The following is a 27,566-nucleotide window of genomic DNA, read 5'->3' on the forward strand; positions in this document are numbered from 1 at the left end:
CAGGATAAAAGTCTGGCTGGACCCTGTGGGTATAATGCAGCAAAGAGGCTGAATCTGAAAAACAACAACAAAAAATACTCTGAAGACTGCAAAATAGTGCTGTTTCTTTTGGACTGGGAACAAGGAAAGGATAGGCCCTGTGCTGAAGCAGATGGTATCATGTTACGTGGTGGGGAAAAGCAGGATTTTCAACTCTCAGCTTTTCTGTTTTCTTTCTCAAGGCAAATGATTCTCAATCTAGAGATATTAAACAACTATCCAGAAGAAAAACAGGAGAGCATGAATTCTGGATTCTAAGCTCAGGTGAAGGATGATAACATACATCGAATAGTATCTTGGATGTGGCATTACTGTCAGAATTTGTCAAATGAACTGAATTAACCCCCTGGTGTTGAAATAACCTCAGTCTTTGAAAACTCATAAAGAATTCCAGAGCCTAACGACTAGAGATGAATACATTTTCTACTTTTCACATGAGAAAGACACATGAATTCTGATCTTTGTCAAAATTCTCGAAAGGATTATTAAAGAAATTGTGAACATTTAGAGAGACACTTAGAGATTACTAAGGAACCACTGGTATTTACTGAGAAGCTGTGAAAAACAAATGTCATTTCCTTTTCTGGGCGGAGCTGTGAAGTTTACAGTGCCAATGAATATGGCAGACATTTGTGAAACTTTATTTCAGGAAATTATTTTGTTACTAAAGTTTCCTATAATGACCTACTGGATAACACATAGAAATGTGGGCTAGATAATACCAGTTGAATATATTTAGAGTCTATAGAACAGTGTCACCGAAAAGGTGAGGAAGGTCTCTAATGGGCCAGAAGGCTCTGTTCTTAGTCAGATTCATCTGAAATTTTGTTTTTCAATATTGCATAAAGGTACAACATGTCCATTTATCAATTTTTCAGAAATCTCAAATCTAGGAGAAATGTGTCAGATGGATAAAATAGTCAAAAGATTTCCCCTCGATGGAACTAAATAAACAAGATGATATTTAACAAGATTCATATAAAGTCTTGAATTAGGTTAAGAAAAAGGTCAGTTGCATAAATAGAACATGAAGTCATCAGACTTTACCATCACTTGTGTGGGAAGATGAGATTCATTTGCAAGTTAGTAATAGCCCATTGGAGATGTGGCTGCTAAAAAGACTTCTGCAATTCTAGGGCACAGGAAGCTTCAAGAGGCTCTGTCTACTCTGGGCTGTGGATAATTTGATTCTGCATTTTCTTTAAGGTGCGTCCTGGAAATTTAGAGGGCAAGCAGAGGTGGGCAGCCCTTTTAAGACAAAATAATAGATAACCTGGAGGTGCTGACCCTGAAAAAAGAACAGTTCAGTAGTTCATGAAACCTGTCTTGAAATGTCTTAATATCTTTTGTCTAAAATATGTAGTATGTGTTCTCTACTTTCCTCTAGAGGACAAAACTGGACTGGACTCAATGCCTAGCAGCTAACCCATCAAAGATGAATAGAAAGAAATGTCCAATACTTAGAGTTCACAGCCCTGCAGTGAGCTTCTCGGACAGCAGGGAATTCTGCCATCAGTGGAAGGAGTGGGAGGCTAGAGTAGAAAGGAGACAGAGGGAAATCCTATGTGCCCCCATGGCTGTAACAGATGGCCCCAAAGGGTTCTTCCACCATGTATGTTGTATAATTTGACCATTATCATTTATTGAGCTTATACTGCGTGCCAGGGCTGGGTTAAGGTCTTTGTGTGAATGGTCCCACTGGATCTTCACAAAAGTAAAGAGACTGAGACTCAGGGAGGCTAAATACTCAGGCCCACAAGGTGGTACATAAAAGAATGGAAGTTTGATCTTAGACTGAGTTTAAATTTGATGCTCTTAACATCTATGTTACATATGATCTCTAATCTATAAACTTCGTTCTTTTATTCAAAAACTAATGCCCTAGAATGCCTTGTTCTTCACCTCCTCTCCCTAGAAAACTCTTACTCATCCATTTGGACTCACTCGCTGTCTCCTTTCTGAGGCTTTTTCACATTGCCTCCACCCAAGATTTGTTGTTTCCCTTCTGTGTTGCATAGCACAGGAGTGCGTTATATTCTATCTGGCCATATAGTGTTGGTTTCTCTCACTGGACTGCAAGTTCCCAGTTTCCCGAAGAGCTGGAATTAATGCTTATTCATTCCCATCCCTCAGCACCACAGAGACATTGGTACTCAACATATTTATAAGTTTGTTCACTCATTCATTCATTTAGTCAGTCAAGAAACCTAAGAAAGAATAACATCTTATTTCCCTCCTCTCTTCCCTTCCTGTGTAAACTCTATATATCATTCTCCTGCTCAACCCTTCATATTCTATAGAATACAAAGTGTCCCTCTGTATTCTATAGCATAAAGTACGTGAACCTGAGCATAATAGTCAAGGGCTTCTACAATGAAATCGTCATACACTCCCATCCCTCTTAGCCCTTAACCATCTCTGTCTCTACCACCTTCTGGCCTACTCCCTTGTCTTTGCTCATACTGTTCCCTCTTCTTGAAAAAGTCCTTTCTCATCACTATTTCTTCTCAAAGTGTTATTCATTCTTCAACATCCCAGTTCAAACACCACCCCCCTCGGGACGCACAATCTCATGCCCTCACCAGGAAAACCCTCCCTTCTTTGTATTTCCACAGTCTTATTTTGCTGCTTTGTTGTGGTGACTATTTTCTAACGTTCTGTTTTATTCTATTTCTTTGGGTCCATCTGATCCAAAAGATTACCTAAAAATAAATACCCTTACAGCAGATCCTGTGCTTTACTATCTCCAAATTTCTTGTGATACGTAGCATTATCTATTACTGTACCCCCAGTATCTAAGGCAGTGTGCAACACCTATTTTGTAACTAGGTGTTGTTGAATGAATAAATGACAAATGAATGAATTCACCGTAAGTTAAGACCTGCACTGTAGCATTGTTTGCACATTAACTAAATATATAACTTGGGGCATTGCATATAAATCTCTCTGGATCAATTTTTCTCACCAGTAAAAAGGTGGTGAAGGAGACAAGGAGAAAAGGGAACTCTTTTTTATGTGTGACTTGCTCTATGTAACACAATGTGCTGGAGGCATTATTTACTTTACATGCCTATAAGAAGGATAATGGAGGGAGTGAGGGAGGGAGAAAGAGGAGGGCATGCTACACAAGTAATGAAAAGTGTGGGCTTAGGATAAGGCTCATTTGAGTTCAAACCCTGGCTCTGCCACTTACTGTGAGCTTGGGCAAATTAACCTTTTAAACTTCTGTTTCTATAGCTGTCAAGTGGTGGTAATAAGGAAACCTACTTGTGAGTTTCTTGTGAGGATTAAATGAGATGGTGCATCTAAGGCACGTAGCCCACTGACTGGCACATAATCGTTGCATAATAAACAGTAGCTCATTATTATTATTTTGCCTGTGTGTCTTATTATTCAGTTTCCAATGAAGAAGCAGAGGCTCCAAGAGATTAAACAACTTGCCCACAGTCACAAATATCTTTTGTCTGCATTGTTTCCCCCTCTGCCTACAGGACCCTCCAGTATACATCCTTCTAGAATGGCCATGAAACTTGCAATACAGAGAGCCTGTTCTCACTTCAGGGTGAAATACTAGAAAGTCACCTCAATATTGCTACTTCTCAAATATGCCCAGATTTTAACATTTTAATATCGAGACATTTAGCATCTAACAGTGAGCATCTGAAAGCAGTGTCGATTTTCTCATGGTTACTCTTCTGTTTAGTAAAGGTCATAATCTAAATTATAAGAATATATGGATATAACTTTCTTCTTATGAGTCTCAAAGCTAATAACACTTTCCCCATCATTTGCCTTTTCTTTTTGCAAAAAAAATCTAAATGCCAATTGTCACTCTTTAATGACCAAATGAGGTATGAGCTTCTCTGCCCCGAAAGAGAGCCACAACCCATCTGGGCACTCAGTAGGCATTTGATTAGGGGAAGGGAAAAGAAGAGAAGGAGATAGTAATCAGCAGGGTTATTAGAATTTTCTTTAGTGAAGGATGTGACACACAAACAGAAGGTTTACAGAGAACATACAAATAGGCAGAAGAGTCATTTGTGCCAGGACATTATCAAGGGTATATGACCTTGGAACTGAAGTATTAGTGCTCTGAATGTCCAAGGGGACCCCCCATGGAGCATGCACAGGTGGGTTCTATTTGTCATGCCCATGACCCTGCGGCATCAACAGGCCGTCAGGGGGCTGCCGCCTGCTGAGCCCTTTTCCCTACAAACATGGTCTGCTAAAGTAGTCCAAAGCAGTTTGATCATGTGGAGAGAAACGCCAATCTAACCCATTTGCCGTTGATTTCTTAAGCAGATTCAGGCACACAGGATGAAGCACAGCTTTTGCAGGAATGGTTTAAGCTGGTTCTGGAGAAGAATAAATTAATGCGATATGAACGAGAGCTACTGATCATGTAAGTAAGGCAACACAGATAACAGTGAGTCCTAAAGGCAAAGGGGGCAGGAGGGGTGGCTCAGCCTCCCAGGTTGCCATCCCAGGATTTTTTCTCCTGTGCATACAGAATTGTGATTGACGCAAATTGAGATTTGATGTCTTGCATATCATGCTGGCATTAGTACAGAGAATTTTCAGTTGTCTATTTTTCTCTGTGGAGTCCTTTGGCTAAAATAGATTTAAGGTAATGGGTCTGAAGCTGGAGGGCATTTGGATAAAGTATTTTCAGTCCATTCCTGTCACCCAGACCAGGGGCACAGACCTGTAGTCACCTGCAACACGGAAGCGTATGTCTGGCCTACGAGTGTGAACCACAAGAAAGGCTTGGTGAGAGCTGCCTGGGCACTTTCTTGTATTTTAAGGAATTGAAGGACTGAAATATGTCTGACTGTCCTCTTTGAGGGGTAGCAGCCTGGTTTGGGGATCAGAATGTAGAGGTGGGTCACAACACATTCTGAAAAAGTCACCATTCTGGAGGGAAAGAAAGTAACATTTAATATAAAGCAACGAAGTTCCTTACTGGGCGCTTTTGCTTATGCTGTCTCATTTCATTTTCATCCCAATCCTGAGAGGTAACTTGTGTGTGTGTGTGGGGGGGGGGGGGTCTTTGAAGAGGTCTCATAAATTCTGTTCCTCTCCTCTGGCTGGGTTCTGAACCAGGAAGGAATAAGACAACCAGGTCAATAGATGGAACATCAAAAAAATCACCTCGATTACCAGTAATGGCGTGGCTAAATGTAAGAGCCCAGGTGGGCTTGCTAACTGTATTATTTTCCTAGGGCTGGAGTAACAAATTACCACAAACTGGGCGCCTTACAACAACAGAAATTTATTCTCTCCCAGTGCTGGCAGACAGAAGTCTGATTCAGATGTTAGGAGGGCCGTGCTCCCTCTGCAGACTCTAGCGGAGAACCCTTCCTTGCCGCTTCTTGCTTCTGGTGTCTCCAGGCGTCCCTTGGCTTGTGGCTGCACCACTCCAGGCTCTGCCTCTGTCTTTACACAGCCTTCTCTGTGTATCTGTGTCTTCTCTTCTTCTGCTGTCTTTTATAAGGACACTTGTCATCGGTTTTAGGGACCACTGAGCTAATCTAGAATGTTCTCATTTCAAGGTCCTTAATTACATCTGCAAAGACCCTTTTGCAAATAAGGTCACATTTACAAGTTCCAGTGTTTAGGACATGGACATATCTTTTAGGGGTCACCATTCAACCTATGACACTAACCAAACCCCAGAATTAGACATTTCTATATAGTCTCAAAGGGAAATGGACCCACTTGCTTCTTAAGGGTAAGGCTTTTACCCTAGACCAGTGAATCTCAATTGGGGATTATTTTGTATACACGCGTGCGTACACACACACACACACGCACACACACACACGCACACACCCTGACCTGGGGGATATTTGGCAATATGTGAAGACATTTTTGGTTGTCACAACTAGCAGGTACTACTGGTAGTTAGCAAGTAGAGGCCAGGGGGACTACTAAACATTCTACAATGCACAAGTTACCCCTTCTCCCTCACTAAGAATTATCCAGCCTAAAATATCAATAGTGTTAAGATTGAGAAATCTTGCCCTAGACATATGGCAAGGCTCAGCGCAGTCAAGAATATGTTTACTGCAGACAGGCTGATCCCAGGAGAGAAAAGGTGTGAGCTAACTTCACCTAGTCTGTTCTTCCTCAGTTTACATCCCTTGGGGTGTAAATGAGTAAGAGTGGAGACTAGAGGACGAGGCCAGGAGTTATACTCATTGAGCTCCACTGACATAGAAGAAAATGCCAGGAAAGTGTTTTTTCCTATCACTGTTTTTGAAGTTGATGCACATACTGAGACTCAAAGCAACTAAATAACTTGTTCGTGTCCACCTGACTACAAAACCCTTTTTATACAGTAATACCATCTGCTTTGAATCAGGTTCGAATAATCAAGTTCATTCAACAAAAATGTATCAAGCAAATTCTACGTGCCAGGAACAGTGCTGAGTACTGTGGAAATAATGATGAAAAAGGCCACAGGCCCCATCTTCTAGGACCTCATGGTTTCAGGGCAGACCGACATATAAACAACATAGCACGATAGTAATAAGAAAACATGGCAAGAGCTCCATGAAGGTTTGTAGAAGGAGCCGTCAGTGCAGAGGGTCTCCCCCGGAGAGTCAGGGAGGCGCTGGCTGGTGCCACTGCTGCGCAGAGACTGGCTTCCCCAGTTACTACTGCAGAGGTAACTCCCTTCTCTGGAAGAGGCCAAAGAGAAGAACTCGGGCATGTGAGCTAGACAAAGGCAGGGAGGAGCTCTGTTAAAGGATAGGTTTTAGTTCGGAGATAGATGAACAAGAGAAATGTCCATCCGGGTTCTTTGGGAAGCCAATGCCAAGACAGAGTTAGAAGTACAAGAGATATATTCGGGAAAGGCTGGCGAAGGATGAAGGGGAAAGGCAGCAGAAGTAAGAGGGATATCTTCAGAACCCACTGCAGCCCCAATACCAGTAAAAGGACTAAAAGGAAGGAGAATTGGGCAGGAGGAGCCTCAGATAGCATCGCAGCCGTGAGAAAGTCTCAGCCAGGCCAGTGGGCACCCCAGAGCAAAGAGTCCAAAGTTGGGCAGGAATGGCTCAGCTCTAGTACCTCTGCTCTCCTCAGTCCTTGGCGGGGACCCGCACAGGGATGACATGGCTCCAGCACGACATTGAACAGCTTCTGCAGTAGCAGTCAGCTCACTACACTCCTCCCGGAAAGGTCTCTCTTAAAGGGAAATCTAAGCGGCTCAACTCTACTGGCTACCATACTGGGCCAAGAGAAGTTCAGTGTCAATAACAAAAGGCAGAATATTGAACAAGGTAGGGACGTTGGCCCAAGGAGTAGTAGAAGCAGTAAAAATAATGGCAGCGACGACAGGGTATAGCAAAGTGATCCTGACACTATGGAAGATACACGTGCTGGCTGCGTGTGGGGCCGGAAGGAAAGGCGCCACCACGTCAAACCCGGGGACCTAGTTTTCAGCCCTCACCTCTTCAGTGTCTCTGTAGCAGTGAATGCTCTTGCCCTCTCTCTTCTCTCTCAAAACTTTCCTCTCTTGGTTTCTGTGATGCTGCATTTCTTGTTTGATCCTTCTCACCTTTGCTTGCTTTCCCCCTGGCTCCACCTCTTTGGGGTACCTTCTAAATGTAAGCATTCCCGAACTTCTGTCTTCAAAACTTTTCATTCTCTATAATCTCCCTTTTAGGAATCACATGACTTCTTTTCACCTCTGACCCCTGACTTCTCCGTCTGCAGTCATCTTTTTTCCTGAGGACTCCAGAGCTGCATTCCCAAAGCTTTGAGGACCTCCGTGTTACCACACGGCCTGGCCTTGGGGAGCTCACACACTGTGATATGCATGGGCTATCTGTAGGCACTGAAAGATCAAGAAGTTCCTCACTGACCTTCACCGAGGACTAACTTCATTACTCAACTTTGTCGTTCTTAGCAGTGGAAATACTGAGTCCCAGCACTCTGGCTTGACCACTGAAAGCATCGCTGACTCTTCTTTCCACTCATCCTACAACCAGATAGTTGTCTGAGTGTTATTGCCTCCACCTGGACAAAATGTCACACTCCTGTTTCTGCCTTTTTATTTTCTTGTCCACCACAGTCAGAGTTTGGGGAGTGGTTAGAGGTGACACTTAAAGTCATGTTGCCCCTAAAAGAGAGAGGAGTTTCAAATTGTCATTGTTCATTTTCTGGATTATTCTAGTCATTTTCTCATGATCCACCCCTGAAGAGTGGCCTTCCAAAAGCCTGCCGAGGTCACATCACAACCTTCCTCTACTGCCCGTCACCTCTGGAGTTCGGCGTGCCTCAGCAATGCCTCAGCAATCCTTCTTGGCACCTCAGTGACCCCAGCAGCAGTAACACTTTTAGTTTAGAGATATTTCAAGACCCCAGTTTTAATAAGGAAAAAAGAATGCAGTAGCTACTGTCAGTGGGCTTATTTGTCAGTGTGTCTACACAAACCTCTAGTATTTACGAAGTCTGAACATTTCTCATTCCCAGGGCTCAAGAACTAGAATTGGAAGATCACCAGAGCAGACTAGAGCAGAAATTAAGAGAAAAAATGCTGAAGGAGGGTGAGTATGGTGAAGTGTTGGGGGGTCTTGTTAAACACATTTTTCCCCAGAAAGATAGTTGAAGAGAGCCCACTGCAAATCGCAGAGCGAACTTGCCCTTCCCGCCTTGGAGTCAGAAGAAAGCACAAAGCCAGGCTGCTTTCTGCCCCCCACTGCCAGCCCAGCAAGTCCCCGTTTAGCTTCGTTCCCTGGGCTATGAAGACAGCACCTTGCTCCATCCCAAAGGCAGAGGAACAAAGTCATTTATTCACATTTCATTCACTTATCCATCCATTTAACAAATATTTAGTGGAGAATCTAGTGTGTGCCTGGCATAGAGAGATCAACTCTGCCCTGTGGTCTCACTACAGAGACTAACACCCAGACAAGCAGTTATAGCACAGTGAGATGAAGGCCGCGACACAGGTGCGTTGGGAGAGGCGAGGTAAGGGAAACGCCCTTCTCAGCATGGGCTGGGCTGGGCCTCACACGCGAGAAAACTATTTCCACCATGAAGGACAGAAAATTGAAATAAACTCAACTGACGTGATATACTGACTTATATATTGACTGGCTCTAGCCAGCTAAACATATTCACTCTGTTTTTCACCTGTGTGTTTGTGGGTCCAGACCCAGGCATGGCTTTCTTGTATTAAGACTTAGGTCTAAAAGAACAAGTGAAATAATTTTTTTAAACCTTATTGACCAAACTTTGCACCTATCTGTGGGGTGAGTACTTAGTAAATATTAGATATCATCATCGTGAATATTTTTATTTAGATATTTCGCCCCCATTTTACAGATTAGAAAACTAAATCTGAGAACTTCAACCACAGATTCAAGGGCTCTTGTTCTTTCCCAGATAGCAGTGATTCGTACACTCTTTCTTTATAGCAACAGAAGTCTTTTTCTAATGAAATCTGTATAGAGCTGCACTACACAGGACAGAGGAAAGTGGTGTATATCATCTTATATTTGTTGGAAAGGGCTCAGATTAGTCCATCAATGACAAGCCAAAATTCAGAGAGGAATTTTTAAATTTCTCTATGTTAATTATCAAATAACAAGCACCAAAACTGGGATAATCCTAAATTAACAAACCATAGTGTATAACTAATATCTGATTTATACATCTGATGACATTTTTAATCAACTCCATTTCAGGGTGGTAAAATAAATACCACCAAGACTTTATTACCCACCTTCGATTCTTTTTTCTAAAAAAAAAATTCTTATTAAGGAGTGATGGTCATACATTTTCTTACTCCTCTCAAATATACAAAAAAAAAAAAAAAAGTAGCTTCTTCGTTTTGTCTGTACCTGAGCTCATCTTCCACAAAAGCTTCATCCCATTAATTAGTAAGAAAGAAAAAGAACGTTATTTATCCCTCTCTGGTAAACTTAGTCTGATGCAATAATTTAAACAGTCCCTGTAGGAAATGTTTAGTCTCTTTGGGATGAAAATGTTCAGTCTTGCAGATGGCCACCCCTTCCTTCTGCTTTTGTCCCTAAGATGACTGCCAGGTAATGGGAAGAGGCAGGTTTGTGGGACGTTTTGGCATTAGGAATCTGTGTGGGTTGCGCTGACTTGTTGAGTCCCCACACAGTTATCTCCTGTCACTCTGCTGACATTTGCAGATAAGGTGTGTGGCTGGTGTGATCCACAGCCTGCCATTCTCTCAATGTGCTTGGAGCCTGTTGGCATTCCCTGACTCACTCAGACAACTCCTCAGCATGTCCTCCCTTCCGCTTGGCTAGACATTCTACAATACAGTCTCCACTGGGGGGCCACTTCATTCTTCATCAAAGGCGACCCCACAGCAGGCCCACTGGCCAGCTGCCTTTGGCAGCTCTGGGTCAAGTGGACACTTCTAGGTTCTACCCATGCCACACACAGCAGATCGAGATCTGGGGAGCCACATTCACAGCCTACTTCTCTGCCCAACCACAAAGCACTGCCCCCTGTTTATACATAGAATGCCCTTCCTGCTGGCTTCTTCCCAGAGTTCCAAACAAGGGACAGAGCAAGAGTCTTTGGGCCCCCAGTATTCCCACCAACTGATACGACATTTCCTGCTGCCATGGGGGCTTCTAGGGCCCAGAATGGAGAGACTGGAGCACAGACAGGGCTCTCGCCCTCCCATAAAATATGAGGTACAAAGGGAATGGTGCTTCTTTATTTCTCTGTTGTCATATGACCCCGCCTTCTCTACTCTGTGATGGGGCTCCCTGCCCAGGCCCCGATGTGTTAAATGGAAGTCACTAAAGGTATTTATTAAGTCCTTTCCCAAGACAATAATCTGGTTAATAAGACTTAAATCTGGCTTTAAAATTCTATTTTGAATGTCAGAAAGTCATGACTACAGTACCTGTTTCTTACTCCTTTTCTTGCTTTTATAATAATCTTACCTCCCCCAGGCAATTGGATGCTCCCAGCTATTTAGGAAGAAGGCAGCTTACTCTGAAAGGCAAAACCAGAAAGCATACTCACAGTCTGGAAGCATCCACCTATTGGCCAGCCTAGCCTTACTCTGCTTCTGCCTGATCTCTACACAAAGGGCTACAATTTGTCATTAACTGCAAATGAAAACAAGGATTCTTATCATTGCAATAGAAGCCATTGGTGCAGATAGCTTACTTATTTCTTGCTGTAGCCCGGATAGATTTTGTGGGTTTCTTTTATTTATTTATTTATTTCAGGGGAGGGGAGGTTGGAGAACTTGGTAGGGCTTGGCTGGTATTAACTTCTTTTTCTCACAAAGGGGTCCTCTCCTGTCACTTTACATGTATTCTCAAGATGGAAACTGAGCTGATTGCAGCATAAAGCACCCACCTTTGTAACCTGTGGCTTTGAGGGCAGTTCCCTGGTGTTCAATTCATTTCCTTATTTTCTCTGTGGAAATTAAAGGGCAGAACAAGTCCAGAACAATCAAGAATGCCCAGGCTAAGATCTCTCCCGGGGCCAAATCTTACCTGAGGACCAATGTGGTTTTTTTTGTTGTTGTTGTTATTGCTTTGTTTTTTTCTTTAGAGAGCCAGAAAGATGAGAAAGATCTAAGTGAGGAGAGAGAAATATTCACCAAGATGATGCAAGTGATTGAGCAGAGGGACAAACTTGTGGATTCCTTAGAGGAACAACGTATAAAAGAAAAGGCCGAAGACCAGCACTTTGAAAGCTTCGTATTCTCCAGGGGCTGTCAGCTGAGCAGGACGTGAGCAGGCCCAGGGGCCCTCTCCCATGAAGCAAGTCAAGGATGGGATCTCACCAACACCTCACACACTCCTAGTTCCTTTTGCAGGATTTGTCATACCTGTAACTTAAGTTATACACTACTGCAATATGTTTTTTAAAATTAAAATTCTCTCATATTTGCTACAGCTGCTCCAGATCCTTCCAGAGATTATAATGAGGAAAATATAAAGACGCTTTTGAAATTGGCAGTCAACTTTAGCGGGTCTCTCCAATCAAACGTGACCTTGGCAGATGACCGGCATTGTTTTCCTTGGAAAGTGATGTAGAGATCGACTTTCCTGCTGCTTTTACTATCTATCTTCCCAATTCATTGAGTTACACATCTTGAGATTTCAAAAAAGCTGCCTTTTCATTAATATATCCATATTTGCCTTTTTTACATGGATGACTGGTTTCCAAATGTCAGAAGGAAGCAGCAGCAGTTTAAAGATTAGGTTAATATTTAAATTGTGTTTCCAGAGAAAGAGGAAAAACCTTGAGATTACTGATTACATAAAGCAAATAACTCATATAGCAGGTGTTAATTCAATCCAGGGTGAATTTAATTTACCAGGTGTATTTATAAGCCTTAATATAATATACATAAGTAATGAGAGTTTAATAGAACATTTGAGCCTTAATTTTATTAAAAAAAAGAAACAAAGGAAATAAAACTTTATCTTCATACCACAAGGATCGTTAGTTTTCACCAAATACTGTTGGTTTAGAAAAGCTTTTGTTCTCAGAGCACTGTCCTTATGGCCCCGGAACATACTGCAAAGCGTTTTTAGAAAATGAATAATTTTGAAGTGCTGTTTTATAACCATTGGTAATGGCAAAAAGGGAAACTCATTTGTTGCTAAAATATGGGTGTGGTTGTTGCTGCTACTAAAAATGAACACACTAGTGATCCACGCAAGGGCTACGTCCCAGAGGTGGCCTTTTCGGGTCCAAGCAGTGAAGTGCCTCTGAGACTCTCTGCAGGAGTTGCCCAGAACCCCGCAGGACAAGGACAGAACTGCTTCTGACGTCATGGTGAAGCTGAGAGGAGTGACCCCATCTACAAAATCCCAAACTGGGTCATGGATTTTTAATGACACTTTCAATGTGCAAAGAAAGCTGGAAGGTGGAGTGTGTACACTGGCATTGGATTCCTGGGTGTTCTGATGTTTCGTATGGAACCCAAAAGATTTCAAATGATAATCTGTTGTCATAAAATATTTTATTTTTTTCCCTCAATGGGAAAAGATTCAGGCTGACATTGACGAGAGACAACCTGAAGAATTTCTTTGTGGTATGTTTGGCCTCTCTAATTTCTGCAAGTGTTTAAATATGTCATTGGACAAAAGGTGCTTTGCAATAGTTGGATCTGACTGAAGACCTAACTTTCCTCAATATAAATTGACCCATGAACCACTTCCGTCTGAGATGCTGTCAATGTACACCAGCCTGGCCAGCTGACAAGCTGGAAATTAGAAGTGTAACTGGATTTCCCAAGTCAGGCAATGTTTTGGATGGTATTAAAACACAACCTTCTGGTGATAAACCAAGTTCCTAAGGTTGTAGGTTTTTATCCCTTTCTTTTCCTCTTTCTTTTTCTCCTTTGTTTTCCTTTCTTCCTTCCTTCCTTCCTTCCTTCCTTCCTTCCTTCCTTCCTTCCTTCCTTCTTTCCTTTCTTTCTTTCTTTCTTCTTCCTTCCTTCCTTCCTTCTCTTCCCTCCCTTCTCTCCCTCCCTTCCTTTCCTTTTCCTTCCTTCCTTCCTTCCTTCCTTCCTTCCTTCCTTCCTTCCTTCCTTCCTTCTTTTTAGAATTAGGTCTTTTAGTGCCTGAATTCTATTATTAGGAAATATGTACAGGCATCTATCTATTTATCTATCCATCCATCCATCCATCCATCCATCCATCCATCCATCCATCTATCCATACATCTATCCTTCCATCTATCCATCTATCTATCCATCCATTCCTCCATCCATCCTTATCATCTAGCTATGAAAACTGCCACTTATGGCTATTTATGTGTATATTTGGTGAAAATTGCTAACAGGATTCCCTCATAATTCTTTTTTTTTCTGTGTTATAATTTGGAGAAGACCTATATCACTCTGATATTGGTATATAAGCTATTAATAACCCAGATGTTTGGGGCAGTGAGTTGTATAGTATTAAAGATTTATGGAGAGAATCAAAATAATGTTTTTCGGCATCAGGCATTTGGAGGTATGATAAAAGATGCACAGGAATGGTAACTCATTTTCAGTTTTCATTCTAGAATATGTAGAACTATTCAAGCTCAGTCTTTTCTGTCAGTTATAAAAAAGTATACAATTGGATGCTTGCATACATTTAACAGATGATGCTCAAATGTGTAGTGTCTGGCTTGTTATTGTGCAACAGAATTAATTGCCACTTATTTTAATTTGCTCTATTTCCATCTAAAACAAAAGATTCTCCCAAGAGGGCCAACCGAGGAGGTGGTTCTTGGCCCTAGTATTCTGTTAATAGGCGAAAGAAACAATTTTTTCACTTTCTCTTCCAAAGACTATGTTCTGTGGTTTAAAACTATGTCTTATCGGGCCAAATTAAAACATAAACCTCATACTTAACAGGCTTCTACTTAATATGTACAAGTATCTATCTATCTTTCTATCATATATCTATCCATCTATGTTTTATCAATATGTAAAAACTAACATGTATAGTCATCTATCTTCTTTCAGTTTTACCAGTATATAAAAACTCTTTCAATGATTATTTCCAAAAGGACACAAATATTATAGTTTTTGAGCTATTTTAAATGATTCCATTCCTTATTCACAATAGTGAATGCTCCAAAAACCTCAAAATTTATAATATTATACATTTTTGAAGATAGTTTCTTTGTGTATAGTATGAGTAGGATTATGATGGAAACAGCCTTTACTGTCGCATGGAAGAACACTTGTCATCAAGTCTGAACAATTTAGGACTCTGAATGAGACATGGAGCCCAGCCTCAGGTCGTATTTCATAGTCTCACACAGCTTCAGAGTTGAACCAAAGGCTCACGATAGTTATAAATTCAGAATTTTACATAAGTTGGACCAAGAGAACAGTTCTTAAGTTCACTCTCATTTGTTTATCTGTTTAATAAACATTTTCTTTTTTCAAATACTCATGGAGTTCTGCATCCCTGTGCTAGGTCTGGGATATAGAAAGAATGTTCTGTGCATGTGTGTGTGCGCACGCGTGTGCGCGCGTGCACACACACACACACACACACACAGATAAGTACTACTCCCAAATAAATACAAAGAACTATTTTTATTATAAGCATGAACTTATTCTACTCACATTTATCTCAAGTATAAAGACTTGTATCTCCAACTATTGTGCTTCTCTAGCAATAAAAGCAAATAAGTGTGTTTTTAAAACTGAAAAATAATATCAAGTTATACTGTTTTCATTTAAACCTCGACTTTGGCAGTGTTAGGCGGCTTGGAATCAATGCTGAGATGCAGCATGTTAATTGCAACTGAGAAAGGAAGTGGCAGGTGTTTCCAGCTCTGATGAGCTGCAATGAAATTGATGTTTTCTGCATTCTGGAGGCCAATAACAATTCAGCAAAGTCTGTCTTCCCAGGAAGCAGATTTACAGGCTTTTCCTTCCAAACTGAAAATGGCAGCACGTCCCACCCAGGTGGTTGATCAGACCACTCCGTCAGCAGAGCAGAGGTGGCAGGGGGCAGCTGGGGCTGCCACATCAGCAGAGTGGCTGGCAGTCACTGGATGTGGTGAGCGCCAGTGTAGGAGTTTATGTAATAAGACAGTTCACCTACAGGGGAGCGTGTACTATGTCACCTACTGTTTATCTTCTAACTTCACTGCTGAGTACCTCGTAAAGGATTAATTTGCTCCCACATTTGGGAACTAGTCACGTGGATTGAAATGCGTTACATGTACACTGCTCTAAGTACTCAAATGAACCCCAAATAAATGGTTTTGTGTCTAAGGAATCAAAACGTTTTCCTGTGAGCTTCGCCCGGCACTCCCGAGAGCAGCGCCCTTTTCGTTTCTCTCTTTTCAGTGAAAGGACCTGGGAAAAGCTTTGATTTCATGTGGGAGTCTGTGAGTTAACGTTGGATGCTCTATTCCCGCTGGGGCACCTGGAAGAACTTACCTGACCAGCAAAATTGGATTCAAGTGGAGGAGGAGTGAAGAAGGCTCACCTGAGGTGTATTCTCTCAACAAAGAAAGCTATTCTCAGGACTGGGGAGGATTAAGGTGGGGCCTCGCCTACTTTCACCTCGTGTTTCTCTTCCTACCTGGTTTTGTATTTTATTCACTCAACGAGAATGCTCCCATCTGCACAGAACTGGCCTCTTCTTCAACTCACACTCTTTTAGGCCCCAGTTTTTATTGTTATTGTTGTTTTCTGTTTCTAATCCCAGTACATGAAAATTCATGAAACGTGAGTGCATAATACACCAGAATCGCCACATCAGATTAATGAAGTGCTTGGTCCTCATCATTGCACACCATGTTTCCCCATTGTTTGAAAGCTTTTGTCTGCTGATAGAATATTCGAAATGATTCATTTTTTTCCATTGAGAATCCACCAAAAGCAAACATAACTGCAGATGAGAGCTCCTGTTTTGGAAGCGCTAACATGCCAAGGGAAAAGTGCCAAGGAAAGGCCAGTCACCTTCGATGGTGCTTTGTGAGTGTTACTTGTGCCCGTGCTGGGGCTCATGTGTCCTGCTCACAGAGTCACAGATTCTCAGCCTTCAGTGGATCTGTTAGCTGCAACTCACCATCCCTCAGCCTTCAGGGCACACTTGGTAATTTCATGCTCACTCTCTCTCCCAACTCATTTCTAGAAATATAACAAGCAAAACAAATGCTGTCATGGCTCCCCTGAGGAGCTCTGACCCTGACGATGGTAATGGATCCTGTGAATTCAGCTTCCCTCACCTGCCAGGTGCTGGCATAAGCTGTGTATATGCATTATTATTTCTTTTAATCCTGAAAGCAAAACTCGTAAGACCAACATTACCCCATTTTGAAATGATAAGACTCAGACACAGACGATTCTCTAGAGCCTGGGCCCTCAACCAATAGGCTGTATGGCTTCACTTTGTGTCCCCACCTGGACTTGTTCCTTGTGCTTACCGGTCCCTTCCCTTCCTTTCCCAGATCGGTTCCCATTGCTACCCTCCCCCAAGACACCAATGCAGAGCCTTGCTCAGGGGAAATCTGGGTATAGAAGCCAAAGCTGCCATTTTGCAGTGTTTTGTGTTTCCTTCTGTACCACGTCATATGCTCTAACATGAAAACAATCATTTAGAACAGTTAAATCTCTTAACCTCTGTCACCCCTCACAAAAATCTTTGGATAAACATGATATTTTAGGAAACTGCTTGCTGTTTATCCAGGGTGACCAAGTACCCCTGACACACTGCTGTGGACACTTGGGGAACAATTTTACCCCAGATTGAGAGGCATGACATTACATAATTAAACCCCCAGTCCCAAGGGTAGAGAAACAGAAGCACAGGGCTGAGGGGATGAGAGAGGAAGGACCTAGGGACTCTGTTGGGGACCAGCTGAGAGTAAGGTGGCTTCTGCAGGCCCTTAGGGAGATTGTGCAGAGGTGGGGTGGAGGAGCAAGGAGGGTGGGGAGCAGGACAGTAGTCACTGAAAGATGCTACTTGTGGTCCTGTGTGAAACTAAACCTGATACTGCGCCAGTGACTCCAAAAGTATCGGTGCCACATGAATTCCCTTCACATTCCCAGAATAATAGGAAATGCTTCCATAAGCGTATGGGGGAATTGCACATGTGTGTATAGAGTAGTCCTAAAACCATAAGGACGTAATTTGAAAACATCAGTACCTCAAGGCAAAACTCACCAGTCTAAGCATTTTATACACAGTAAACTGAGTCACTACTTCAGGCTCGAATTCTAGCTCACCACTGCACAGTGGATGATACTGAAAAAGCCATTTGTGCCTCAGTATCTTCTTCTGTGAGATGGGGGGATCTTCCCTCCCTCCTTTTCTCCTTCCCTCCCTCTTCCACTCTCACAGGTTCCTTGAAAGAGCCACTCTGCTGTACATTGGCTCAATTTCAAAATGGAAGTGGCTAGAACATAAATTTTTAATTGGAATGACCATGGCGAATTTCAAACCGTTTGAATTCCAACAGCAGAAATAAACAAGCAAACAAAAACAAAAATAAAACAAAAAACACTTCAAATCTCAGCAGAACAGGTAAGAACGGGCAGTTTCCATGAGGGGAAATACACTTCTCAGAGCATTGGATTCTCTCTGAGCTGGCCTCTGCCAACCAAATGTGCAGTCTCTTGCAGACCCCTTTGGCCAATAGTTCTTCAAGGTCACTCTGAAGACACCATCTGGCCCTGGTGATTTGGTTGCATCTCATTGTCAGATGTCATCCTTCTGACCTTCCTCCTTGAAAGGAAATATCTGAGGTAGGAGTCACCCTAATGTCTTCCCCAGCAAAGATGGAAGCGAGGACTTTTGCTTCTCCAGGCCACACGAATCTGGAAGTGAGTGTGGGAGGAAGGTGGGTTACAACGTGACAAGGAGGCTATGTTCCTCCAGTCACTCAGGTCTGGGAAACGGGGAAGGGAGACCTTCGGAGTAATCTCAGCGGCCTGTGATACGGACCAATAGAATCACTGGGACCCTAGGTACTCTTGCCTGGCTGGGTCTGAAGTAGCTGACAGCTGCCCCTTTCTATCCTTGAAAGCTTTGCCCCTGCCGCTGTTCCTCTGGAGTGTTCTCCATTCCTCTGCTAGACAACTCCAGTAGGAGCCACTGACCTTAGAGCTTCATCTCGACATGTAGTTGGCACTTGGCTCTCATGCGCAGGTGAGGAAATCGCCCTACTAATGTCTACGGCTCATTTACTGGACTCCAGAAGGAGAGGTAAGCAGATCACCAGCCTCAAAGAACTTGAGACACATCCCCCCATGTGCCTGATTCAGAGGCCATTTGAATCGCATCATCTTGCGTGAACTTCAAAAACACCCTCCGACCTCGGTCCATAAAACTAAAGCTATTCAATTCTCCTCTGCCTCAATGCCTTCTCTGCCCACCCAAAGAAGCCCCTGCTCCCCTACCTGGGCTGCCTTAGTCCAGACAAGTAGGACTCCTGAAGGACATGCTCACGGGCGACCTGGCCTTCAAAGGCCTCTGCTAATATCCCACAGCTCCCCAGGGGGCATGCAATGCGAATTCTCACTTAAGATCGTCATTGCAGAGCCATTGCTTCTCTCACACAGTCTTTTCATGCCAAGAGCACACCTTGCTTTCAGTGATCCAGAAGGTCCCCAAGAGTGTCTGGCTGTTTGTTTCCACAACCCCCCACCCTTGCTGCTTTGATGTAGTTATATAACCTCCAATCATTGATTGGGATCCAGACCCTTTGAAAAACCCTCTTTATATTTTTGATCTGCTGGAGCCTCCCATTTTGTTCCTTAGTGTATTAGTTGCTAGGGCTACTGTCACGAAGTACCGCAAACTAGGTGGCTTAAAACAATGGAAATCTATCCTTTCGCAGTTCTGGAGGCTAGAATTCCAAAATGAAGGTGTCTGCTGAGCAACACTGCTTCCCCAGTCTCTAGGGGAAGATATTTTCTTGTCTCTTCCAACTTCCGGTAGCTCCAGGCATTTCTTGGCTATGGCAGCATCACTCCAGAGGTCACTGTCTTCCTGCGTGTCTTCACACCGTCTTTCCTCTGTGTATGTCTGTGTTCAAATTTTCCCCTTTTCCTAAGGTCACTGGTCTTACTGAATTAGGTATCCATCCTATTCCAATATGACTTAACGCATTATTTTAACATAACTAATTATATGTGCAATGACCTCATTCCTAACTCAGGAGGTTCTGGGATTAGAACTTCGACACATCTCTTTTTAGGGGGCACAGTTCAATGCATAACAGGTGGTATTCACATTTGAGAAATGTGACGCTTTCCCCAGTGAAAGCCTCTTCCAGAAGAGTTTGAGTTTTCTCTTAACTTGATTTTGAGATGCTTGGTTTATCTCTATCCTGGGTTTTTAAGAAAAAAAGTAACAAGACAAAATAAAAAGAAAACAGAACACAAAAGAATAAATATGACATGGAGAAACACAACTTAGGAAATCTGAACAGAATACACAGACTCCAGTTTTCTCTCCATTATCTTAGTAGTTATAGGTACACTTTTACTATTGTCTTAATGGTTACCCTAGAGGTTCCAACATGATTCCTTGATTTATCAAAGTCTGATATAAATTGTTACTTTTACTTCTTCCCGACAATGCCATAGAACACTTAACTCTACTTAACTCTCAATTTATACACTTTTGCTTTTGTGTATTTTAATTTGATTTATATATTTTTAAACCTTATGAGACATTATTATTTTATATAGTTAATGTTATTTTAGATACTCCCATACATTTACCCATTTATTTGTGTTTTATTCTTCCATGTGTCATCAAGCTTCCATCTGGAATGATTTTCTTTCTGCCATACACTTTAGTATTTCCTTTCTTTTGTTTGGGTCTGCTATTAATAATTTCTCTCAGTTGTATTTTTTTTTTTTCTGCAAGTGCCTTTATTTTCTTTTTGTCTACTAGAGTGGAATCTTTTGTAGTCCCAAACCAAAGCAAGGAGGGCTTACTGGAGACCCTCAGTTTAGAGGCACCTGAAGTTTTGTCTAGTTATCCTCATGAGGGTAGCAATTTCCCAGCTCCATCTCTCAGCTTCTCAGCTGACTCTTCCGAAAGCGGCAGATGCCCTAGCAGAAAGCAGTTCCAAGTGACAAGCTCACCACTCTGGGGTTCCTCCTTCTCTAAGTGATTTGTCCTCCATGTTTCGTTAGTTTTCCAGTGCTTTCAAGCAGATTTATTTTAGGTTTTGTCCAGTTTTTCTAGTTGTTCTCAGTGGGAAGGTTGGCCTGTATTATACATCTGAATGTACAAAAAGCCAAATAGCCATTTTCCATCTATTTCTTAGGAATATTCCTGGAAGCTGTTATGTAACACTTTTGCTTACATCCCATTGGTTAACGTTTAGTCATATAACTGCACCTAGCTGGGAAATACCCTCTTTACTCTAAGAGACCATAATCCTAGCTGAAAAGTGTGGGTTCTATGGATATTTTGTAGAACAGATCCTAGAGTTTGTAATATTAGTTTTTCAGTTACTTGCTATGCAATCTGAAGCAAGTTACTTAAACACTCCAGGTTTCAAGTTACTCATCTATAAAATGGAGGTAATAATAATATCATTTATGAGTCTCAAATGAAAAACTAATAATGAATGTTTATCTGCTGGGCACTTAGCTGGGTTGTTTGTTTACAGTGACTACCTTGGTCCTCCTGACAATTTGATGAGGTAAATACTCATTTGTTCTATGATGATGAGAAAACTGAGGCAGAGAGGGTAAATGTCTTGCACAAGATTATACAGATATTTGGCTGCAGCATGGTGATTTGAATGGCAAGCCTTCACCACTACATGATCCTGCCTTGTAAATCACAAAATTCGCCTGTTGGGATTGCCGAGGGAAGATGACAGGACGAGGACTGGAGCAATGCCAGGAGGCTGAGGGCAGTCTGTGTTTATAGCTAGAAAAATGGTCTCCTAAGGGAAGGTCTGGAGACAGAACTGGACTTGTTTGGGACCTATGGGTTTTTGGGTGATGTGGACCACCCAGGGAGTTAGAGAAGGAGACCATGGAGACAGAAGGGACCCTAAAGAGCATGTAGTCCCATGGCTTGATTTTTATAAATTAATCAATTCTGTGATAAATTTGTAAATTTTTATTGAAGTACAATATACATACAGAAAATTTCTCACATCATTAAGTGCGTGCTCTATGAATGTTCAAAGTGAATATACCGTGACCAGTACCCAGATCAAGAAAGAACATTAGCAGCTCCGGTAGCCTCTTTCATGCCTTCCACGCCCCTGGCCTACACCCGTCACTACCCAAGGCTAATCATTCTCCTGACTTCTAACATCAACTTCTATGAGTAGAAGGATAGTGTATTTGTTATTTTGTGTCTGATTTTTTTCACTCAACATTATTTTGTGAGATACATTTCTATTACTGCTTGTAGTTACAAATTGTTCATTCTCATCACTGTGTAATATTCCCTTGTGTGACTGTTACTATTTATCGATTCAACTGGTAATAGGGAATTGAATGGTGCTGCTATGAACTTTCTAGAACATGTATCTGGGTGGACGCACAAATGTACTCATTTTGGGGGGGAGTAACCTAGATTGAAATTGATCATATGGTACTGCCTTGTCTTTGCTTTACTGTTGATGGAAATGAAAGTACAGAAAGGACAGAGATCTGTCCAAGGTCACCCAGCTCCTGAGCCAGGCCTAGAACCCGAGGTGATTCTCTCCCTATGCAGTTTGTCTAGGCTTAGATTTCAAGGACAGACTGGCCTAAAGATTTAGCAGTCTCATGCAATACACATTTAACTTATGAGCTGTTATCATTTACGCATCGGGTAAGATGAGACTAATGACCAAGCATAAGAGGGGCAGCTGATCAGTGGGGCAATAATTGCAAATACCAGTTTGGACTGGAGGGATTTAGAGCAGATTCTTCTCTGCATCTTGTCAAAGAATCACGTGTGATGTGTGTTCTATTTAAACTAGAGTTAAATTCAATCTTCTTTAGGGCCAGGACCTGTGCAAGGTGCTTCCCCCATGTGTATTTCATTTAATCTCCTTAATAAAAACCAGGTCAATTCATAACCATAAGGACTAGCATAGTCTCAAAAGAGAGTACATAAACTCTATAAGAAAATGAACATTTTAGAACAGTGCTTTTTAATCTATGGTGAAGGGCCAATATTTTTATAAAATAAAAAATATTAGAAAAATAAAATGAAAAGACATTCAAAATATAAGCTGCTTTTTTATTATTAAATTAAACAAATAAAAAGTTACATTGTTAAATTACTATAAAAGTTTCTAAACACTCTCAATTCCTATATTTATATCATCGAGTATGAATAGCACACAGTTTGCAGATCAATACTGGTTTTCAGACTACACTTTGAATAGCACTGGTTTATAATTTACCATCCATTCCCCCTTGGCCTATCAAGATAGGTTAATAATTATCTTAGAGGCAGAAAGGTTTGCATAACAAGACATCTGTATAGTACCAGAGACCCTGGAAACCATTCCTGGTTTACATTCCTGGGACTTTACCATTCCCCACTCTTTATCAACATGACTTTATTCCACAGAATGGATAAAAGGTAAAAGTTACAAATAACTTTATAGTTCTTTTCAAGAACTTCCCATCAAATCTCATTGAAATGAACATAAAACCCTTAAACTTGTCAATATATAGAATTAAAAAGACTATTTAATCTCCAAGACTCTCTGAAAGCTGTGGCTTGTTTCCATTAATCCTAAACTATTTTCTCACAATCTTTAGCCAAAATTAACTGAGCACCACCACCTCATTGAAAGACCTTCCTTAAATCAGATCCCCAAACCTTATAAATATTCCCATTTTGCCCCTGCTCTTCCCCCGTCCAAGATGCTACTAAGACTGAGAAGGCAGGATTCTCCTTACCATGGTGTACAATAAACTTAGCTTTGCCTTCTCTGCAGCTTATTTTGCAGGTATTTTCTGGGATCCAGAATTCAACAATCAAGACTTTGCTTTGTTCTTTTTTAATCTTGCTCAGTTGCTTCCAAACTTTAGTATGCATAAAAATTATTGAAGAGTGTTGTGTATGCAAAAGCATGCATGAGCGATTTAAGAGATCTCTATATATAATTTTACCCATGCCATATTTAGGACCTAAGCCCTGTACACAGATATTAGTAATTGGTGAAGAATAGAGAATGATTGAGCTGGAAGTGGCCTTAGGTGTGTGGATCGAAATCACCTGATGTAACTGTTGTTAAATAATTGTCTTGGTTTTACCTCGGTTGTACTGAATCAGAATTTCTAGAGATGGGGCCTGGGAATGTTTGTAACGACTCCCTAAGGGATTGTGATGCACCAACAGGTTTGAGAACCACTTTTCTCCTCCACCACTTCAGTCTGTAGATGAAGAAACGGAGACTCAGAAACAGGAGTAAAGAAGATCACACAGCTATTGAGCTGAGTTTCTCATGATTCTTTGACAAATTTCCCAGGGCTGGAGGTCAGATTTGGGAGATGGGCTTATGTATCCAATACCCTGAACAAGAATAATTGATAATGTAATCAGAATACAATTCTATTTTGGCTTCTCAACATCTCTAAGATTCATCAGGGGAGTGGTGGGTAGGGAGTGTGGTTGTCATAATCTTCCACAGCTCCTGGGTAAACGTTCTAGCAGTCATCATGATTTCCCTGCTTTCTGTCAGGTAAGAGGCATCAGCTAAAGTATTTTTTCAAAAAAGATAAAATTAGGACTCGTAAGTGAGGATAAAATGAACACATACTCTGTTGAATCTATTGACCATCTTTTTTGTTCTCAAATCGCTGCTTGTTAGTTTTCTGATTAGCTCAAGTAAAGACAGATGGGTTATTAAAAGGTTTTAGGAACGTGTCCTCAGAAGGACACACAGCTGGCCCTCTGAGGAACTGCAGGTGGGCGCTGGGAAGAGATTCAAGGTTTAGGAAGCTACTCCCCATGGTTTTTCATTACCCAGATCACATGGCTTCTTGAGCACACTTCTTTGCTCCATTCTTTTGTTTCTCTATTCATCAGCATGCATGTGGCTAAAAATGGACACCCCGGTGCTAAGTCTACATGATCATCACTAAGAACTCATCTTTTGACAAGTCTTTCTAGCTTGGTTCAGACTCTTGATTGAAACTATCTGATTGGCTGCCCTCCAGTCAAGTATTAACAGTCCTTTGGGTCAGGTCAATCAGCTGTAGCTACTTGGGGAAAACACACTTCCAAGGGGCTGTGTGAGTGTGAGACAGAAGAGTCCAAGTGAGAACTTAAAGTGGACAAGCACAATAAAATGGGCCTTTTCCAGCATGAGACTCCCCTGTTATGCCAAATGAGTCTGGTTGTCACTCTGTTGCTTTTACTCAGGCTGGATAAGTTTGGGGCGGGGGTTCTCACAGGAGCCGATTGTTGTACCTTCCCATTCATGTTTCCACCAATATTTGGGATCCTCTTTTGCACAAATCTTTGAGCTGCTAGAAATAGGGATGTCTCTAAGAAGCCTGAGCCCTGTGCTCATGAATTACAAACTTCTCAGTCTTGGATTGGAGTGAAGAGGAGGGTGGGGTGCCCAGTTATGGCACAGCTATGGATAAATGCAGGAATGGTTGGACGTACCCAGTTGGTGGGGCTTGAACACATTTTGGTTCACTCTCTTTCGTGGACTCGAAACCTGGGCCTAGTAACTGTACAGGTAGAAATGCAGTGGAAGAGCAAGCACCTCACCACGTAGCCGGACAGAGACAATGGGAGACAGTAACAGGTGGGTTCGGTTCAGCAATCACCGAACTCCAGCTTTGTGTGAGGATCTGTGCTGGGTGCCAAGCCAGGGAAAATGAGGCTCCTAGGCTGGAGGGTCTCACGCACACGAGATAAGGCCGCACGTTCTGCAAGGAGCCGATTTGCGATATCCATCCCCCTTGCAACCGGCAGCTAAGGGACCTGGAGCGCAGGCCTGGCCAGGGCGAGGGCCCGAGCGCGCAGCTCCTCGCGGGGCGGAGGGCGGTGCGAGGGAGGGAGAGAGGGAAGGGAAAGGCGAGTGCGAGCTGCCTTAAATGCTTGGAATAATTCCGCTTCCGTTTGGAAAGCCGCAGCCTCAGTCCCGCCGCGCCCGCCGCGTCAGCCCAGCGCCAGCTCCGCGTCCCGACCGGCCCGCAGCTGCCCGCTCCGCCGCCATGGCCACCTCCCCGCAAAAGTCGCCCTCTGTCCCCAAGTCCCCCACTCCGAAGTCGCCCCCGTCCAGGAAAAAAGATGACTCCTTCTTAGGGAAACTCGGAGGGACTCTGGCCCGAAGGAAGAAAGCCAAAGAGGGTGAGTGTGGCCCTCCCGCGCCAGCGGCGCAGGTCGGGTACCGGGGGCTTTGGGGCCAGGGCTCGGGCCGGGCGGGAGCGCGCCGCGGGTGCCTGGAGCCGAGGGGGGCGCGGCGACGCGTGCGCGCGCTTCCCGGGACGTTGTGGCTGGCCGGGCCTTGAGCACCCCGCGGGCCACCAATACCTCCTTGCTGGCGGTCGCCTTCGCCCTGCTCTCCAAGGCCCCGCGGCGGCGACTGCTGGGGCCACCCGGGCCTGGGACCGGGCAACGCCTGTTCTCGGGCTGGGGGCCGTTTGGCCCAAGGACCCTGGAGGCGGCCGGCCCGCCATCCCGGAGGCGGCGTCCTCCTGTAGGCCCCAAGTCCCCGCCCTTTACGCGCCGAAGGCTGGCCTTTCTCAGGTTTCTACTGAAACTTTTCTAGGCGCCGTGACTCTTTGCCTTTTGTTGGTCTTTGAAATCAGATCGTTTCCCAGACCTGCTGAAGTCCGGATGCAGCATTGGCCTCTTTAGATCATTTGTCCATCCCCAGGGCCTGGTATGGCTCTATTAATGAGTAGATCAACATCAAATGTTTGTTGAATGAATGAGTGAAAAGCTGGCTTGCCTAGCGGTCCTGCTGTGTAATGGAGGACAAACTCTCACCCCAAGAGAAAACCTGGATGAGACACACACACACACACACACACACACACACACGCACGCACGCACTTTGCATCATGACTGTGACCCTTCTGTGAACTCGAGTTGAGAGCTCTTGCAAAAACCATTTCCTTTTTCCCGTCCAGGTGAATTGAGGCGATCTCATTTTTTTCTAGGAGAGCTTGCGTGGGAAATGTTTTGTCTAAAGGGCAGATTTCACATCCTGGTTTTGAGTTTGAAAAATGTGGTCACGGTTCTGAAGGAGTAGTGAGAGATGGGTAGAGAGAAGTTGCTTGGCTCATTTTTTAATGTATATAGACTGCTCAGTGGGGTAGGAATAGCACTTTTGAAAGTTGTGATACGAGATGTAAAATAAGTTTCATGTTCTGGAGTTATCTTAAAGTGTAAAAAAGAATTTAAAAAATTTCATCGTTGAGAATTATTAAATTTAACAACAGACTAGCTTTCCATTCTCTATATTGAGATGAGAAGCAGCAAAACATATCCTCGAAAATGCCCCCCCCCCCCACCCCTCATTTGGTTATTTTGGTAAACCATTGAGTGATGTGCAGTTGGTAGCAAGTCCTGGCTTAGAAATTCCTTTTCTAGACTACCCTTTTAACTTTTTCCCTGCAGTATCCCTGATATGGGCTCTCTAGTTTAAGACTGGGCAACTCAATTTTTGAAGCTCATGGCCTACTGGGAATGCTCACACCACCATTGCCAACTCTTTAGAAAAGTTTATTGTAAAAGTAAAAAGCTAGTCTTTTTTGTATCTACTACTTTTCTATTCCTGGAGCCAGGTGAATGAGTCTGCTGGTGGCCCTTCACTTTTTTTCAGGTGGACTAGCCTGTTTCCTTCAGTCTTTTCTTCACCAGACCAAACATCCTCTGTTCCTATAGTTGGTCCTCACAGACATGATTTTACGGCACACCGACATCCTGTCTCTTCATTTTCAGTGAGGGCCCCCACAGGAAACAGAGGTCAACTTAGTTGGGACTTTGAAAACCCTGTAGTGAAGTGTGGGCAGGGTTAAGGGAACCCCGAGGGATGACGAGGGACGTAGGCGCTAGCAGCAGTGGCAGGGACAGGAGGGACAAGGATAG

General features: G+C 42.9%; 2 protein-coding genes across 4 annotated transcripts in view; both read left to right on the forward strand.

Moving 5' to 3' along the window:
- The window catches only part of MICAL2 (microtubule associated monooxygenase, calponin and LIM domain containing 2), a 198,102-nt gene extending 185,911 nt beyond the window's left edge, over positions 1–12,191 (forward strand). The window contains exons 34-36 of one of the 2 annotated variants that reach the window (XM_016135436.2): positions 4,342–4,441; positions 8,521–8,594; positions 11,605–12,191. In XM_016135436.2, coding sequence (XP_015990922.2) covers positions 4,342–4,441; positions 8,521–8,594; positions 11,605–11,789 — 359 coding nt within the window. In that variant the 3' untranslated portion in view covers positions 11,790–12,191. Of the gene's footprint in view, positions 1–4,338; positions 4,442–8,520; positions 8,595–11,604 lie in introns of both variants that reach the window. The other variant, XM_016135437.2, reaches the window with a different exon arrangement.
- Positions 12,192–25,574: 13,383 nt separating this feature from the next.
- Positions 25,575–27,566, forward strand: part of PARVA (parvin alpha) — a 141,092-nt gene continuing 139,100 nt past the window's right edge. Inside the window, exon 1 of one of the 2 annotated variants that reach the window (XM_016135434.2) lies at positions 25,575–25,820. In XM_016135434.2, the coding sequence (XP_015990920.2) occupies positions 25,685–25,820 (136 nt within the window). In that variant the 5' untranslated portion in view covers positions 25,575–25,684. The remainder of the gene's footprint in view (positions 25,821–27,566) is intronic. The other variant, XM_016135435.2, reaches the window with a different exon arrangement.

This window comes from Rousettus aegyptiacus, unplaced genomic scaffold (genome assembly GCF_014176215.1).
Source record: "Rousettus aegyptiacus isolate mRouAeg1 unplaced genomic scaffold, mRouAeg1.p scaffold_m13_p_5, whole genome shotgun sequence".
Lineage (NCBI taxonomy): Eukaryota > Metazoa > Chordata > Mammalia > Chiroptera > Pteropodidae > Rousettus > Rousettus aegyptiacus.